This window comes from Mobula hypostoma, chromosome X1 (genome assembly GCF_963921235.1).
Source record: "Mobula hypostoma chromosome X1, sMobHyp1.1, whole genome shotgun sequence".
Taxonomy (NCBI): domain Eukaryota; kingdom Metazoa; phylum Chordata; class Chondrichthyes; order Myliobatiformes; family Myliobatidae; genus Mobula; species Mobula hypostoma.
This window is the reverse complement of record NC_086128.1, coordinates 30,619,804-30,638,101: the sequence shown is the minus strand read 5'-3', so window position 1 is coordinate 30,638,101 and position 18,298 is coordinate 30,619,804. Positions and strand designations below refer to the sequence as shown.

General features: G+C 44.1%; 1 protein-coding gene across 3 annotated transcripts in view; it reads left to right on the top strand.

Moving 5' to 3' along the window:
* The window catches only part of LOC134340542 (oxysterol-binding protein-related protein 6-like), a 128,035-nt gene that overhangs the window by 74,934 nt on the left and 34,803 nt on the right, over positions 1-18,298 (top strand). For all 3 annotated transcript variants that reach the window (XM_063037907.1, XM_063037905.1, XM_063037906.1), the window contains 5 exons: positions 91-241; positions 1,777-1,913; positions 3,447-3,554; positions 12,677-12,811; positions 14,048-14,144. In XM_063037907.1, the coding sequence (XP_062893977.1) occupies positions 91-241; positions 1,777-1,913; positions 3,447-3,554; positions 12,677-12,811; positions 14,048-14,144 (628 nt within the window). The remainder of the gene's footprint in view (positions 1-90; positions 242-1,776; positions 1,914-3,446; positions 3,555-12,676; positions 12,812-14,047; positions 14,145-18,298) is intronic.

Sequence of the window (18,298 nt, the reverse complement as noted above, 5' to 3'; positions counted from 1 at the left end):
TTACAGATGATAGTCTGAGCAGGTTGTGAATGCATGTTCGACTGTCACCCAAACTCTTGACTGGGAGCCATTTTAATCTCCTTGCTCCAGGCCTCCTGTGATGGCATGCGTTCTGCAAAGCTACACGTTTCCACTCCCAGCCTGCCGGACTGCCTGGACATGAAGAGTGCTTCTGCACCCCTCACTATAAAGGAGGAGTATTTGCAGCTACAGCAGGATTTCTGTTCCATATCACAGAAAGGTAATGATGGGAGGGGCACAGCACTGGTGTTCCTCAGTGATTGGAAAAACTTAGAGGGTTAAGCGCAGGTTGGATAAACTTGCTCACTACCTCCCCTACCAATCACCTCCCTCTGATGACTCTTTCTCCTGCAGTTTACTCTCCACTCCTGCCAGGTTCCTTCAGCCCTTTCCCTTTTCCACCTATCACTTCCCAGCTTCTTGCTTCATTTCCCTCCCCCATTCCCCCTTCCCCCACCTTGTTCTGGCTTCTTCCCCTTTCCAGTCCTGATGAAGGGTCTCAGTCCAAGACCTCAACTCTTTATTCCTCTACATTGATGCTGTCTAACCTGCTGAGTTCCTCCTGGGTTTTGTGTGTGTTACTTTTGATAAACTTGCCTTGCTTTAACTTGAGTTGAAAGGCTTCAAGCTGATGGAGGAGCCACTTTCAAGGGTTTCAGTAAGGTAGATACAGAAAACCTATTGGACACGCACAGACCAAGAGGATGGTGCACTCAAACGTATGCCTGGATTTTTTTAAGCAAGATGTGAAGAAATACTACTACACAATTGTAATGAAAGTCAATAATTCCTCCATCTCTATTGTTTCAGCAGGACATTAATATACTGTACCTTTGGATAAGGATGTGAGACAACGGAGGTGGGGTGAAAAGAGGGCATGTGATCAGATATGAAATGGGAAGCAGTTAACACACACAAAATGCTGGAGGAACTCAGCAGGTCAGGGAAAAAAAAGAGTTGATGATTCAAGCTTAGACTCTGCAGTAGGAATGAGGGTCTGATTAGGTCAATCCCCTTTGTTTAGAAGGAGATTCCTTAACTGATCCTAGATACAAGCACTCATGAATTGGGAATGGAATGATACAAGTCTAGTTTTCTCCATGCCAGTCTGAGGCTAATTGTCTAATTGAACGGTGACTGGTTTCGATCACTAATCGAGAGACCAATCTCAGAGAGCACCCTAGTCCCATTTTTATGTCATAATATTAACCGAGACTTTGTATCAATGCTTCTTTGTCAACATTTCCCATTCACTCATATTGTCATCCTGTGCTGGCTGTGTTCTGTTCAGCTGATTTTTGGACTCCTTTTGCTTTCCTTGCAATCCTTCTACAGTTTATTAACTGTCCAGTCAACTTGGTAGCAAACTGGAATTTATTATCAATGGGCATATATACTACCCTGAGATTTATTTTCTTGCAAGCATTCACAAAGAAGTACAATAGAATCAGTGAAAAACTACACACAAACCAAAACTGATAAGCAACCAATGTACAAAAGAAGACAAACTGTGCAAATATAAATAAGTCAATAAATAAATAAAGAAGCAAGCAAATAACACTAAGAACGAGAGTGTGGAGTTCTTGAAAGTAAGTTGTGTTCGGTGAAGTGATTATTTTGATGTTGAGGTGAGTGAAGTTATCCACATGGGTTCAGGAGCCTCATGTAAAGGAAAAAATATGAAATTAATGTGGAATTTTGGTTTATAAAGGTGACCCCCCCCTTCATTAATTTCCTTCCTTCCTCTTGTTATAGTCTTCTTGAATTTGAAGTCTCTCTTCAACACGCTGGCAATAGAGAAGGAAAGGCTCAAACAGATGTGGGTTGAGAAAGAACAGGATTCCAGTGCACCAACGGTCCAGACTGCAAATCTGAAGAATGCCTTGTCTGAGGTGAGGAAGCCTCTGGAATCAGAATCATGTTTTTTTTTCCATTACTGATATACATTGTGAAATTTGTTTTGCAGGCAAATCTGCTGATTAAAGAGTTTTCACCACTGCCTGTGCCAAAACTGTATTATTCAGTTTCTCTGTCACTAGTCACGCAGTCTGCCTTTTTTCTCTCTGGTCCTCTGCCATGTTTCAGCAATAGTCACATCTATTTTCTAACTTGTGACAAAAGTTGCTTTTCAGTGACTTGTTTTTCTCTAACTGCTGACTGATGTGCTTCAATTTTCTTTAAAATTGAAATTTACAATTGACACAAAACCTCAGCAGCCTTTCTAGGGTAGAGAGAAAGTTCCTGTTCTGTGAGAGTGTTGGCATTGAGAGTAATGTTGCCTGTTTTAAGGTGACATTTATCAGTCCTTCCCATCAGTGAAAATGCTCCATTTGCCACTAACATCTCACACAACAGACTTGGGTATAGGCACTGAAGGGACGGTTGACATTTACTTGTGATGAATATCCCAACTTGTGTGCTGAGATAACTGATAGCAGTCAGGGTGAAGTCAGGCGCACTGGCATTTCATCAGCACCTTTAGTGAATGAGGGGGAAATGTTTCCTGTTCTCCAATAAGATGTCTTGAAAACCACACATGTAGAAATCTGCTGTGCTGAATGGTGGCATTCCTCTCCTGCCCAAGCTGTGGTCAAATAGAATAGTACAGCATATTATCTGCTCTCTAAACAAGTCAACATCCTGGTAAATCTTCTCCGCACCCTCTCTAAAGCTTCCACATCCATCCTTTAATGAGGCAACCAAAACTGAATACAATAGTCCAAGAGTGGTCTAACTAAGGTTTTATAGAGCTGCAATATTGCAGCTCTTGAACTCAAGTCTCTGACTAAACAAGGCCAACACACTATTTGCCCTTTAACCACCCTATCAACCTGCACGGCAACTGTGAGGGATCTATGGTTGTGGACGTCAAGATTGCTCTGTTCTTCCACACTGTTAAGAATCTTACTAATAATCTGCTTTTAACTTGGACCTTCCAAGGAGGATCACTTCAGTCTTCTCCAGATTGAACTGCAGCTGCCACCTCTCAGCCCAGCTCCACATCCTATCAATGACCCCATTTTAAGCTACTTCTACACTCTCCATGGCACCAACCTTCATGGCATTGACAAACTTGCGAGCCCACCCTTCCAGTTCCTCATCCAAGTCATGAAAATCATGAAAAAAAGGGTCCCAGAACCGATGTGTGTTAAACACCACTAGTCACTGACCCTTTGTTCTGTGGTAAAAGGGCAGTGGGTTCTTGTGAAAGGGATTACTACTTTCCCTGAAGAGGAGAGTTTAGAAATTGTATGCAAGTTGCTCATTTTTGTGTTCTGATATCTTCATGCGTTTGTACTGTGAGACAGATCAGATTGGAATCCCTGAGTTAGCCCCAGCCCCATTCTAGAGTTGAGAATGCTAATCCTGCATCAAACTCTGCCTTCCGGCTAAACTTAAGCAATGAACCTAATGGCTCTCCCCAGGTAATGTCCCAGAATGCTGATCTCCGGAACCGTCTGCACCGAATCCAGTGTCTCGCCAGCTTTGCCGATATTGTGACTAATCCATCGACTCCTGTCAAAGTCGAGGAGGTGAGTTGGAATTCTTGTACTGACCATAAAGAATCTGAAATTGCTTTTGTTTCCCTTTTGTAATTTGCTTCAGCACACAAAATGTTGGAGGAACTCAACAGGTCAGGCAGCATCTATGGAAGTGAGTAAACAGTCAACGTTTCGAGCTGAGACCCTTCATGAAGGTCCCTGCCCAAAACATCGTTTATTCACTTCTATAGATGTAGCCTGACCTGTTGAGTTCCTCCAACATTTTTGTGTGTATGTGTGTTGCTCTGGATTTCCATTTAAGCAGTATCTCTTGTGTTTATGCTTCAGCAGATTCCTCGTTGGCTGAATGTGGTTTATTATCAGTGATCATTGTGAAATTTGTTGCTTTGTCAGAGCAGTGCAATACACAAAATCATTGAGTTACTAAAAACAAGGATGTTGCTAGGACCTGAGTTATAGGGAAAGATTGAACAGGTTAGCACTTTATTGCTTAGAGCATAGGACAGGTGTCCCCAATCTTTTTTGCACTGCGGACCGGTTTAATATTAACAATATTCTTGCGGACCAGCCGGGGGCGGGGGCGGGTGGTGTTCAAATAGGGATAAACTCACCTCAACGTGTCTTTTACAGTTAGGGTTGCCAACTTTCTCACTCCCAAATAAAGGACAAAAGTAACAGTCAAATCCCGGGACACTTTACCCCAGGAAAGACTACCATGACCATGAAGTCTTGCGCAGGCACCTGTGTGTGCATGTGATGTACGCATGTGAGTACGTGCCGATTTTTTTTTTTCTCTCTCCCTCCCCCCCCCCCCACAAATCCGTTTTGCCTTCATCTTCCCGACTATACTGCACATACATTATTTCTACTTTATGTAGGCTGTGTATTTATCATATCATTCCTGCTTTTACTATATGTTAGTGTTATTTCAGTTTTATGTTTATTTGGTATGATTTGGTAGGTTATTTTTTGGGTCTGGGAACGCTCAAAAATTTTTCCCATATAAATTAATGGTAATTGCTTCTTTGCTTTACGACACTTCGGCACGAAAGGTTTCATAGGAACGCTCTGCCTTAGCAGGGGAAATACGGGACAAGGATGGTCCCGTATGAGACAAACCAATTTAACTCAATATACGGGATGTCCCGACAAATACGGGACAGCTGGCAACCCTATGTTCAAGTTCAACAGTGCTTGACAGGGAATGAGGAAAGGTGCAGCTGACTTGTATTGTTTCCTCACGGCCCGGTACCGGTCCGCGGCCCGGTGGTTGGGGACCGCTGGCATAGGAGAATGAGGGGAGATGTGATAGAGGTTTACAAAATTGAGGGATGTAGATAGGGTAAATGCAAACAGTCTTTTTGCACTAAAGTTGGGTGAGACTAGAAATAGAGGTCATGGGTTAAGAGTGAAAGGTGAAATATTTAAGGAAAACCTGAGGGGGTGAGGGGGGATCTACTTCACTAAGAAAATGGTGCAAGTGTGGAGCAAGCTGCCAGTGGAAGTGATGGATTGCAACTTTTGAGAAGTTTGGATAAGTACATGGAAGGGTATGGAGAGCTATGGTCTAAGTACAGGTTGGGACTAAGCAGAATAACGGTTCGGCATGGGCTGAAAGACCTAGTAAGGAAGGCACCCCTGCTCCCCAGGGGAGCAGACACTCTGTCTAGCTGAAGCTGAGGTGAGCAAGACCCTGGCCAGAGTTAACTCACACAAAGATGTGGGGCCCGATAATATACCAGGTTGGGTTCTGAAAGACTGCGCAGCCCAGCTGACAGAGGTGCTGACGGATATGTTCAACATCTCTCTGGAACAATCCACTGTCCCCTCAGTTTTCAAGGTGGCAACATTCATTCCAGTATCAAAGAAGGCAACAGTAATCTGCTTAAATAGCTATTGTCCGGTGGCATTAATATCACCCATTATGAAATGCTTTGAGCAGCTGGTCATGGAGCACATTAAAGCTTTTCTCCCAGCTACACGGGACCCTTTCCTATTCGCTTATCACTCAAATTGATCCACTGGTGGTGCAATATCCTCTGCTCTCCACTCTGTCTGGTTCATATGCCAGACTGCTGTTTATAAACTTCATTTCAGCGTTTGACACCATCATACCTCAGAAACTGGTGGGGCAACTGTCCTCACTGGACCTCAATACCTCCCTCTGCAATTGAATACTGAAGTTCTTAACAGTAAGGCTACAGTCAGTCTGTGTAGGCAACAACATCTCTAGTCCCATTACACTAAGCACTGGCATTCCCCAAGGCTGTGTACTCAGCCTGCTGCTGTTCACACTGCTGACGCATGGCTGTGTCGCAGGATCCAGCTCAAACCGTGCCATCAAGTTTGCGGATGACACAACAGTGGTTAGCCTCATCAAAAACGATGACAAGACAGAGTATGGAGAGGAAGTGGAGGGACTGGTGAATTGATGTGAGAAGAACAAAAGTCTGAATGTGGAGAAGCGAAAGGAAATCATTGTGGACTTCAGGATGGTGCAGACAAACCAAAAAGACGAATTACATAGATTTTGCGAACCATTCAGAAATCCGATGGAGGGGTGTACCGTGGGATGTGCAATTGAAAACAACTTCAAATTGGTGAAGGGGGGGGCTTCTGGTAATGTTACTATCCTCTACCACCTTTTCCCCCCTCCCTGGCAACTGTATGGATGATTTGAGGAGGCATTAGAGAAATCGGAAAGGGGGGTTGGGGGGAGAAAAGATGGGTTGGATTGGATGGGCTGGACAGGAATGGCTGATGGAGAATATGAGCCATGAGTATTGACCAGTGACATGAGAATCTGCCCTTCATTGAGAGTTTGGGATCAGCTCTGACTCAGTGGTTGGCCTCTGAGTCAGGATCTGGAGCTCTGAGCATCCAAAGCCAGGCTGACCTCCCAAGCAGGGGAGATTGAATGCTACACTGTGGTTTTTTTTTGGCTGAGGTACCCTTTGTCCCTTTAGTGGATGGGGAAGAAATAGAAGCAGAAATGGACCATTCGTCACTTCATGTCCGTTGTGCTATTTGGCGATATCATAGCTGAACTATTTTTGCCACAGTGCCACTTTCTTCCACAAGGCTCTTGATTCCCTTAATATCTAAACTTGCACTGATCTATTTTAAATTTGCTTGATACAGAATTTCAAAGATTTTTCTACCCTTTAGGTGAAGAAATGTAACTGCATCTCTGTCCAGATTAGCCAATGCTTATTTTGAGGTTGTGACCCTCGATTATAGAAGGCAGATGGGTGAAGTGTGTACGTCTCTTGTGTCCTATAAGAAGTACAGTACACTCAGTGGCCACTGTATTAGGTATACCTATAGAAGTGCTTGTTAATGCAAATATCTAATCAGCCAGTTGTGCGGCAGCAACTCAATGCAGAAAAAGCATGCGGACATAGTCGAGGTTCATTTGTTCAGACCAAGCATCGAAATGGGGAAGAAATGTGATCTAAGTGACCTTGACCGTGGAACGATTGTTGGTGCCAGAGAGGGTGTTTTGAGTATTTCTGAAGTTGCTGTCCTCCTGGGATTTTCACGCACAACAGTCTCTAGAGTTTACAGAGAATGGTGTGTAAAACAAAAATATCCAGTGAGTGGCAGTTCTGTGGGTGAAAACACCTTGTTACTGAGAGAAGACATAGGAGAATGGCCAGAATGCTTCAAACTGACAGGCAACAGTAACTAAATAACCACATGTTACGACAGTGATGTGCAGAAGAGCATCTGTGAACACACAACACTTCGAACCTTGAAGCAGATGGGCTACAGTAGCAGTAGACTGCGAATGTACAGGAGGTACCTAATTAAGTAGCCATGGAGAGTACATATTTCAATGACACAATGGCCTATTCTTCTGAAATCTAAAGAGCGTAGTCTCATGTTTTAAAAAAAATTTTCCATCACGTTTCTCTTCGGCCATATGCTAGGAATTGATCGGGTGAACCTTTGCATTCAGTTTATTACAGCACTTGTACTTCCTTGGGTAATAATTAAGCAAGCGAGGCTTGTAAGAGCTTTAAAAAGGATACAGCAGATGGTCTGTCTCTTAGCAACCTTAAAGGAATGGATCAGGAGTTGACAGTAAAAATCTATTCACTCTGGGTCAAACATTGGAGGATACCTCAGGGTCTTTTGGTAGTTGTACAGTCCTAATCCCTTATCAGATGATAAATTGTATTTAGAATTGGTAATTGGTGGCCAGTCACTATTTTCTGTTTTAAGGATACTCAGAAGGATTATGGTGAAGAGATTAGTGGAAGCTATTTGCATTGATGATTGGCAGGAGGGTTTGATTATAGCTACCCAGGATGTAATCAAACCTTTGTAGTTTTAAATATTGAGTGGTGCCAAATAAATGTTGTGGAATTTATGACTGTCTTTTTTGATTTTGTGAAAGCTCTTGATTCAGTAGAGCATAAAGTTACAGGTAGAGCATTACATAGAAGTTTGTAGATATTTTGTATATAAAATCATTCTTTGACACTTTACCCAATATTCCAGATTTGACGAGGGTTCTCTACAATTGGAGTAGGATGTCACCACTCCTGTAATCTCATTTTGTAATAAAATCCACCATATTATTTGTCTTCCTGTTTGCTTTCCTGTTAGCTTTTAGTCATTTGTGTACAAGGACACTAGGTTCTATGGATTCCTTTCCCTCTGTTTTCATTTAATAACAATTTCTGACTTTTTAATTCTGTCCCCTCTTGTCATAGTCCTCTAAGAAGACCACCACCTTGTCGTAGAGTTTGGAGGCTTGCGTGCCTCAATTACTTGGGGAGCTATGCTGGCTGGAGTCAGGGCCTTGTACTTTGGCTCTTGGTAGGGTCACCCATGTCAGACAGGTCAAAGAGTAGAGGCCAGACTAAAAGTGGTCCTCCAGGTTCGAGAGTTCAGCTCCGGGCTAACAACCCTGGCTGGTCAAACAAAACCCACAGAAACCGCAAGGAAGAATCCTTCTACATCTGTGTGTGACGGTATCCCTGAGTCTCCACCAAGCTTCTGAAGTCACAGTCAGGAAAGATGGTGGAGAGGTACTCCCATCATGGTTAAGTGGTACATAAGTGAGCAGTGAAGAGCTGTGACATGCCAGGCTGCAGACTGAGAGCTAGGACGTCGTATTAGGTTGGAGTGCTTATAGTTGGATGGTACAAGTACAATGGGCTGAATTGCTCTCTATATCATAAATTTCTGTCATCTACTTGCCTGTATTTCCTTTTAATATAGAGTCCATTTGGTCCATCAAATCCAGGCCCACACTCGGAGCAATCACATCTCTCCACTTATTTCCCCTTAAACTTCTCCCCAGTTGTGTCTACCCTGATTATCTGGACACCCATCCCCACTTGGGTTATTTGTAGTCAACAATAAACCTACCAACCAGCACATCTTTGGGATGTGAATGAGAGCATCCGGGAGAAGCTCACTGGTTCAGGAACAGTAATTACCCTTCAACCATCAGTCTCCTGAACCAGCGTGTACAACTTCACTCACTTAAACACTGAACTGATCACTGAACACAACCCATGGACTCTATGACTCATGTTCTCAGTATTTATTTACCTATTTATTATTAAGTTTGGATTTTTTTGATTGTCATTGATTCTATTGTATTTCTTTGCTCTACGGTGAATGACTGCAAGAAAATGAAACTTGGGATACTACGTGGCAGTATATAGACCTTTCAATGAATGTTATTACCTGCTCTGACCTCAAATCAGTTAAATAGAAGGTTTGAGCACTGATGCATTCAAAAGTCAAAGACATTTTTTGATCGGGTTCTCCGTTGTTTTGAAAAGCTTGCTCAATCAAGCAGGCGGCACGGTAGCATAGTGGTTAGCCTAACGCTTTACAGCGCCAGTGACCCAGGTTCATTTCCGGTCGTAAGGTTGTACGTTCTCCCCATGACTGCCTGGGTTTCCCTCGGGTGCTCCAGTTTCTTCCCACGTTCCAAAGGTGTACAGCTTGGTCCGTTGGGTGTAATTGGGCGGCGCAGACTCCTTGGGTCAGATGGGCCTGTTACCAAGCTGTATCTCTAAGCAGAAATAAAAATCCTTTCTGCCTCGGTGTGTTTGAATTAATTGTTGTCAGCATGTTGCCAGAATAATATGTCAGTACAGATCCTATAAATGCTCAAAGAGAAAGTTCTTGAAGTGAGACGGACCAAGCCAATGAGCAGTTTGGCAGCTGTAATTATGGCTGTCACTGGTGCAACAACTTTTGATATGTGTATCCATGGCCTCCTCTACTGTTGCGATGAAGCCACACTCTGGTTGGAGGAACAACATCTTGTATTCCATCTGGGTAGCCTCCAACCTAATGGCATGAACATCGACTTCTCAAACTTTCAGTAATGCCCCCCTTCACCATTCCCCATTCCCCATTCCCATTCCCCCCTCTCACCTTATCTCCTTGCCCGCCCATCACCTTTCTCTGGTGCTCGCCCCTCCTTTCTTCCATGGCCTTCTGGACCCTCCTATCAAACGCCCCCTTCTCCAGCCCTGTATCTCTTTCACCAATCAACTTCCCAAATCTTTACCTCCCCCTCCCCCTTCCAGTTTCACTTATCACCTTGTGTTTCTCACTCCCCTCCCCCCACTTTTTAACTCTAACCCTCAACTTTTTTTTCTCTCTAGTCCTGCTGAAGGGTCTCGGCCCGAAACATCGATTATACTCTTCTCCACAGATGCTGCCTAGCCTGCTGAGTTACTCCAGCATTTTGTGTGTGTAACTAATTGTGACTACAGTTGGAGGAATTTAGATGGCCATGATGGAAGGGTAGTGCAAATCGAGAGGAACGAAGCCGTGGACAGGAATTGAGAGATTAGCTTTACTTGTCACATGTACGAAGAATTGCGTCATTTGTATCAAATCACTGAGGTTTGTTCAAAATCAGGTCTACTATCACCGGCATACGTTGTGAAATTTGTTCTGGGCAACCGGCAAGTGTTGCCCCACTGCCGGTGCCAACATGGCATCCCCACAACTTGCCTAACTGTACGTCTTTGGAAAGTGGGAAGAAACCGGAGCACCCGGAGGGAACTCGTGTGGTTGCAGGAAGAACGTACAATCGCCTTGCAGAGAGCAGTGGGAATTGAGCCCTGATCGATGATTGCTGACACACTGCTATTGTGCCACCCTAAAGGAGTTAAAGCAAGATGAGAATTTTAAAGTTAGCCACATTTTAAAATCAGACCTCCAATTCTCCCTATAGCAGCTGAGACAGAGGGTAGACCTGATAGAAGCTTTAAGACCATAGACGTCAGAGCAGAATTAGGCCATCCAGCCCATCAGATCTGCTCTACCATTCCATCATGGCTGATCCCGGATCCCACTCAACCCCAAACACCTGTCTTCTTGCCATATCCTTTGATGCCCTGATCAATCAGAAAACTATCAACTTCTGCCTTAAATATGCCCACAGACTTGGCCTCCACCACAGTCTGTGGCAGGGCATTCCACAGATTCTCTACTCTCTGATTTAAAAAATTCCTCCTTGTCTCTGTTCTAAAAGGTCGCCCCTCAGTTCTGAGACAATGCCCTCTGGTTCTGGATACGCCCACCATAGGAAACATCCTTTCCACATCCACCCTATCTAGTCCTTTCAACATCCAGTAGGTTTCAATGAGATCTCCACACATTCTTCTAAATCCCAGTGAGCATAGGCCCAAAGCTGCCAAATGCTCCTCGTATGTTAACCCCTTCATTCCCAGAATCATCCTTGTGAAACTTTAAGATGGAGAGGTGTAGATATCTTTACTCAGAGTAGAAGTATCTAATTCTAGAGGACTTGCATTTAAAATGAGAGAGGGCAAGTTGAGAGGTGATGTGTGCGGTAAACTTTTTTTAACCAGTCAGTGGAATAATATTGGATGCAGATATGATTGAGGTATTTCAGAGGTTAGATGCCTGAATATGCAGAGAATGGGGGGATATAGTTTAGTTAAGCACTTGGTTTGGGATAATGTTTTGGACCAAAGGGCCTGTTCCTGCACATTATTCTTCTATGATCTGTGACCATAAACCAGCAGGATTTATGGAATTCTAGGATGTTGGTTGAGTGGGACTTGCTGAAAGGTAGGGCAGAGATTTGATGACCTTGGGCTGGTGGTAGGTAGAAGGGTGGCAGGCTGTCATTGCATTAGGCGTGCTAGTAGTTAAGAGGTGAAGGTTCTAGCGGTAGGTATGATAAAAGCGGATGAGCCACTGTTGCTGAGGTGGAATTAGGTGTTCAGAGTACGAGGAGGCCATTGTTCAGTGGTGTGGTAGCAGCTGTCCAAAATGGCTACCTCTTGTTACTGCAAAATTCTCATTTTACGAGCATGCAGAGTTCCCTTCTGAAACCAAATTCAATTAGTGAATTCCAGATTCTTTACAATTGCAGCAAAATAACGATTCTCTTCATCCACCGCATCATACACCAATGACCCTGCCCCTCTCTCCGTAACTTTCAAAATGGAGCTGAAACTCCTGCTAGGAAAGACCAGGATGAGTAACTCCATTAGGTTGCTGCAGGTGTGTGGAGCTCCTGGTACATTGTGTGAGTCCACAAGTACAGAAAGTTTAACTGGTGTATTTTTATACAAGCAAAACAAAAGAGGTGCTGTCTGTAAGGAGTTTGTACTTTCTCCCTGTGACTCAGTGTTTCCTCTAGGCGTTGTGGTTTCATCCCATGTTCTAAAGGTGTATGGGTTGGCCAGTTAATTCGTCACATGGGTGTAACTTGGCAGCATGGGCTTATTGGGCCAGAAGAGCTTTATCGCTAAATAAATAATAAAATAAATAACAGATGCTGGGAATCTAGAGCAACACTTGCTGGAGGAACTCTGTGTCAGGTAGCACACTGCTTGACTTGCTGAGTTCCTCCAGCATTTTGTGTTGCAAAAAAAAAATGGAGATGCCAGTTTATGGAAAGGACATGTCTGAGGCTTGGTTTTGGGTGGTCTGCTTGATAAAGTGGATGAGAATCTGAGTGATGGGACTTTTCAGCCACAGTGTCAGCATGAGATGTGGATGTATGGTCGACACTGGCTTTCTCCAACTCAGTGGCGCTCGAAATGCAACCTCGTAATGGTTGGCTAAGAGGAGCTGGTAGGTGGGGAAGCTGCTCACAGCGTGTTTAGCTAATGTTTCTTTTCTTTATCAAGCATCTTCAGACAACACACAACGTATCACTGACCAACCAGTTATCCTTGGAGAGCAACATCTCACTGTCAGAGTCACACGTTGAGTACTTCGATGCTGAAGATGTGTTGTTGTCTGCCTGCTCTTCCTACAATGAGGTAAATACTAGAATCTTGTTTGGGTATTGGTCAGGAGCCTGAAGAATAAAAAAGACGACTTTCTGGTTCGTTCTTTCTCTCTGAGTGATCATTTCCCCCCCACAGTTGTGGTTGTGTACTGAGCCAAGAATGACTTGGGTTTGATCCCTGTCCATGATGCCTTTAGCCAACCAGGCAATATTTCCAAGAAAGAAGCAGGACTAACTTCCCAAGTCAATGAATTAATCTGTTTTTGAGGTTACAACCAAGGAATGGAGGTAGCGTGGCAGTAAAGCAAAAAAACAAAGGTTCTTAATGTACTGATGAGGGGTGTCTCATAACCAGCATCTACTGTTTGAGAAGATGGGAACTGTCGTTATGTGCACTTGGTGAGAAGGTTGGTTCTGAGTAGCTGTTGTTACCTGATTTTTTTTTAATGAGATGTTGCTTTTGAGTGGGCTTTGGAAGTTGCCAGTAATGCTGGAATTAGTTGCCCATTCCTAACTGAAGAGGCATTTAAAATTCATCAGTAGGTTTGCAGTTACATGTAAGAAACACTGGTGAAAGATTGAAGATTTCCTTCTGAAAGGCAATTATTGGACAGGGTTGTGAACAATGATAAGTACCACGGTAGAACAAAACATACAGCTGGATAAAGCTTTAGTTACTGGTCCAGCACTGGAGGGACAAGTTCAAACATTAGCAGATCTCAAGTAGCTAAATAATTCTGAAATCTTACTGCTGGCAATGAAACTCAAAATTGTTCTGGTCTGTCTTGCCTCACAGTTATCCATAGTCTATTGAAACTCCAAGTAAAGCCTGGCTATGACTGGCCAACACTGAATTGGAGTTTGACTGTGGGTTTTGTGGTATAACATACAGATCTGTACCTGACCCCACAGTTGAGAAGGAATCTAGTTGCAAAAGTTAATAGCAAATATCAAAATAAAGCAAGCAATATTGTCCTGCTTGGTCCTTGGGTTCAGGCAGCATGCAAGTTCATTCACTGTGTCACAGAACCCCATCACAGATGGAGATCACTCAGTCCATCATCCTGATGTTGGAGGAAGGTGATGAAGGGCCCTTGACCTTGAACCTTGACTTTTTCTCTCTCCCCACAGATACTGCCTGTCCTGATTGTTGTATGAAGGTTTGTGTTTTGTCACAGTTAAAGCTCGGGCACCAATAAAACACACACATCTCAGCAGGACCAGAATATTTTCCAATTAAATATTAAGGCAGCTTTCTCTGTTGTAGATGTCAGACGACGATGACTCCACAACCAGTGAAATCACCAACAGCAACTCTGAGGAGAATCTGGACCATGTGGATACAGCAATGCAGGAGCTGACAGGTATACTCAGAGAGCTAAGTGTCACAGAAACAGGTACTTCAGTCCAACATTACTCTACAGCATCAGCAATCACCGGTCAGGATTCAATTCCCGCTACTGTTTATAATGAGTTTGTATGTTCTTTCTGTGACTGTCTTCTCCGGGTGCTCTGGTTTCCTCCTGCATTCCAATGGTGTACAGGTTCATAAGGGTTATTAAATTGTGGGCATGCTATGTTGGTGCTGGGACCTATGTTGACAACAATTTTGGGCTTTTCTCCTCTCCCTCCCACCCCCCCCCCCCACAAGCACAGTCCTTAGACTGTGGTCATTGGTGCAAAACTGTGTATTTATTGTATGTTTCTTTCTACGTCTGACAAATATAGCTAATGTTTATCTTGACAATAAATCCATATTGACCAAGTACACATTTATAGTAATCCCATTTACCAGCACTTGGTCTGTAGTCTTCTATGCCTTAGTGATTCAAATGTTTGTTCATGTACAACCAACTGCCACCTTTGTGTTAACATCAGTAATATGAATAGTCATCTTCAACCTGTCTTTCCTTTTGTGTCACTCAGTGCAACAATAATCCCCTGACATCTTTGAGTGCAGTTCATTACATTTGACCACTGCTGGAGTGGTTACTGGCTCCATTGCAGCTCCTCAGAACACTTGCTCTGTCTTGGCCATTTTGCTTATTTCACTAGGCCCCACCCAACACACCCAACTGCTCCCCACCAAAAAATATCTTACCATTGTATCTCATTGATGTCCCCACTCCTGTCCTTGTCACCTGCCATCCCCATTCTATTCCTCTTCTTTCTTTTCCTGCTAATATAGTTATTAGTGAAGCAGGTCTCAGTGACGCTGCAGCTCAAATCTGTTCTCTCATTCAATAAGATCGTAGCTGATTGAATAAACATAGAAACATAAGTGTAGAGAAAAGGGCAGGAGCTGGACCTCCATCGTAACTGATCCTCTTTCAGAACAAAATTCGCACTCCTTGTATCCCTTGAGGCGCAGGGTGGGGGGAGTGATGCGTGGTTGGGGGGGGGTGTATAGAGAGGAAGATATATATAGAGAGAAGGGGGACAAAACATCTTTTGGTCCCAATCTTTGACACATTGAATGTCTGAGTCCTCTGTGGTAGAGATTTCCACATTTGTTGTCCTGTAATCTCTCCCTCCTCTTCTGCTCCCAACATCTTGTTGGCCTGTATTCATCTAATTCATCTATTCCTTTCTGCTGTGGACAGTGTGCAACACTTCAGATGCTCCCCCCCCCCCCACCAATTTGGAATCTCCCTCATCCAGTTTCAGCTGCTGTGCGTGCAGCCCCCTCCAGCCCAGCACTGCAGTCCGCACTAGTCTGCTAGGCATTCATTCCCTCCATCCTCATGGTCATTCAGACAACTTGTCCTCTCATCCCAGTGACTTCTGTTTCAGTAAGCTCTTGATTTGGAAGTGTCCAGTGTAGACACAATAAAGTGGGCTGTCTAATGCTTCACCTTGGGAGTGCTACATTCCTGACTTGTGTACCTACCAATCAACCAAATACTGCACTCGCCTAGCCTAATCACAGGTTACAGGACAATTTACAATGAGCCTCCTAACCAGTACATTTTGGAATATGGGAGGAGACCCATGCGCTCATGGGAAGGATGTACTTGATCGACCAAAACCGAAGAGAGTGGGTAGGCTTTGGGGAGCTAGGAGGTGCTTTTCACCACAGGATCTCTCCTTGTGACAGATCTCGGAATGTGGAGATTTAGATAATGTAATGCAGGCAATATAAACTTGCTGAATAAACTTCATTTTTCAGCTTTGTACAGTCTTTGCCAGCCACCTCCAGTCTGTGTCTGTCTGGTTATGAGTCTTCCTGTCAGTGTAAGTTACCCCTGCTGTTTCTCCTTTGTGACCTCAGCTGAAGGGAGAACAAAGGGCTTGCAGGCTTTGCCACAGGAGCTTGGCTGGTGTAAGCCACAAGCTTGGGGCTGAGTGAAGTAGTGTGTTAATATGCAATTCTTGCTCTCTGACAAGGCTTTGAAACTGAGAAAGAACAAAGAACATCAAGAAAGAGGAAAGAAAGTTGGTGCTCCAGGATGCTTTGGGATTTGAAAAGTGAGTGTGTGGGGAACTGGAGGCCACACTGTTTTATGGTTCTCGGAAAGGTGGAGCTTGAGTAAGGTGAAGTGGTTTCATTCACAGAGTGAGATTTCTGTGAACATGTGGAAAGCAGAAAGAAAGGTTTAACAGCCTGCTGTCTGTAGCACTTACACATCTGTACTTCATTTATTTCCACCCTGGGAAAGTGTGTTCAAAGTTGCCCGGGCACATCTGCTGGAGGGATCCTGAAGTGACTCTGAGGTTACTCTATAAACTTATAAAATGAACATCCCTCACCTTTCAGAAGTACTGTCTTTAATGACAAAACTAGCAAGTGCTGGAAGTGCTTAGCACCTCTTCGCCTGCCCTTTCTTCCATTGTCTGCTGTCCTCTCCTATTAGTCTCCTTCCTTCAGGTCTTTTCCTCTTCCACCCTCACTGGTAGCTGTTGTTTTGCTCATGCTTGAGTGCTCGGTGCTGGGTGCCGATACTTTTTTTTTGCTGGTGGGGGTGGAGGGGGGATTGTTGCTGCTGCTTACGCATGGGGGGGGTACACTTTGGGGTTCTAAAATTTAACTGTTATTCTTTGGGGCACTCCTCTGTTTTCGTGGATGGTTGTGAAGAAAAAGCATTTCAGGATGTATATTGTATACATTATTCTGACATTAAATGTACCTTTGAAACCTTTGAATTACTTACCCATTCCCTCTCCCCCTCTCACCCACCACCTTATTCTGGCTTCTGGCCCTACATTTTCAGTCCTGATGAAGGGTCTGGATCAGGAACGTCGACTGTTTCTTCCCCTGCGTAGATGCTGCCTGACTTGCTGAGTTCCTCCAGCATTTTGGGTGTTGCTCAGTGTTTTCTGGATTTATTTTTGATTTTCAGCATCTGCAGCACTTTACTTCTGTATCACAGCCTTTAGCAGCCCTGTGTTTTTCCCCTGACAAGGAGGAAAAAGACAGTGATTGATTTGAGCTTAGTGTTGTGACAAAAGAATCCCTTTATTCTATACTCAGGCCACTTTATTGGGTACACTTTGTTAACGCAAATATCTAATCAGCCAATCATGTGGCAGCAGCTCAATGCAGAAAAGCATGCAGACATGGTCAAGAGGTTCAGTTGTTGTTCAGACCAGACATCAGAATGGGGAAGAAATGTGAGCTGAGTGACTTTGACAGCGGAATGATTGCTAGTGCACAAGTCTCTAGAGTTTACAGAGAATGGTACAAAAAACACAAAATACCCAGTGAGCACGAGGAAATCTGCAGATGCTGGAAATTCAAGCAACTCACAAAATGCTGGTGGAACGCAACAGGCCAGACAGCATCCACAGGAAGAAGCACAGTCGAAGTGTCGGGCCGAGACCCTTCGTCAGAACTAACTGAAAGAAGAGATAGTAAGAGATTTGAGAGGGGGAGGGGGAGATCCGAAATGATAGGAGAAGACAGGAGGGGAAGGGATGGAGCTAAGAGCTGGAAAGTTGATTGGCAAAAGGGATACGAGGCTGGAGAAGGGAGAGGATTATGAGACGGGAGGCCTAGGGAGAAAGAAAGGGGGAGGGGAGCATCAGAGGAAGATGGAGAGCAGGCAAAGAGTTATTGTGAGAGGGACAGAGAGAGAAAAAAGAGGGGGGAGAAAAAAGGAAAAAATAAAAAATAAGAGATGGGGTAAGAACGGGAGGAGGGGCATTAACGGAAGTTAGAGAAGTCAATGTTCATGCCATCAGGTTGGAGGCTACCCAGATGGAATATGAGGTGTTGTTCTTCCAACCAGAGTGTGGCTTCATCTTGACAGTAGAGCAAGCCATGGATAGACATATCAGAATGGGAATAGGACGTGGAATTAAAATGTGGCTCTTGCAAAAATGCCATTCCTTTCTCACAACTCTTCCGTCTCCGCCGCATCTGCTCTCAGGATGAGGCCTTTCATTCCAGGACGAAGGAGATGTCTTTCTTTTTTAAAAGAAAGGGGCTTCCCTTCCTCCATAATCAATTCTGCTCTCAAACGCATCTCTCCCATTTCACACACACCTGCTCTCACCCCATCCTCCTGCCACCCCACTA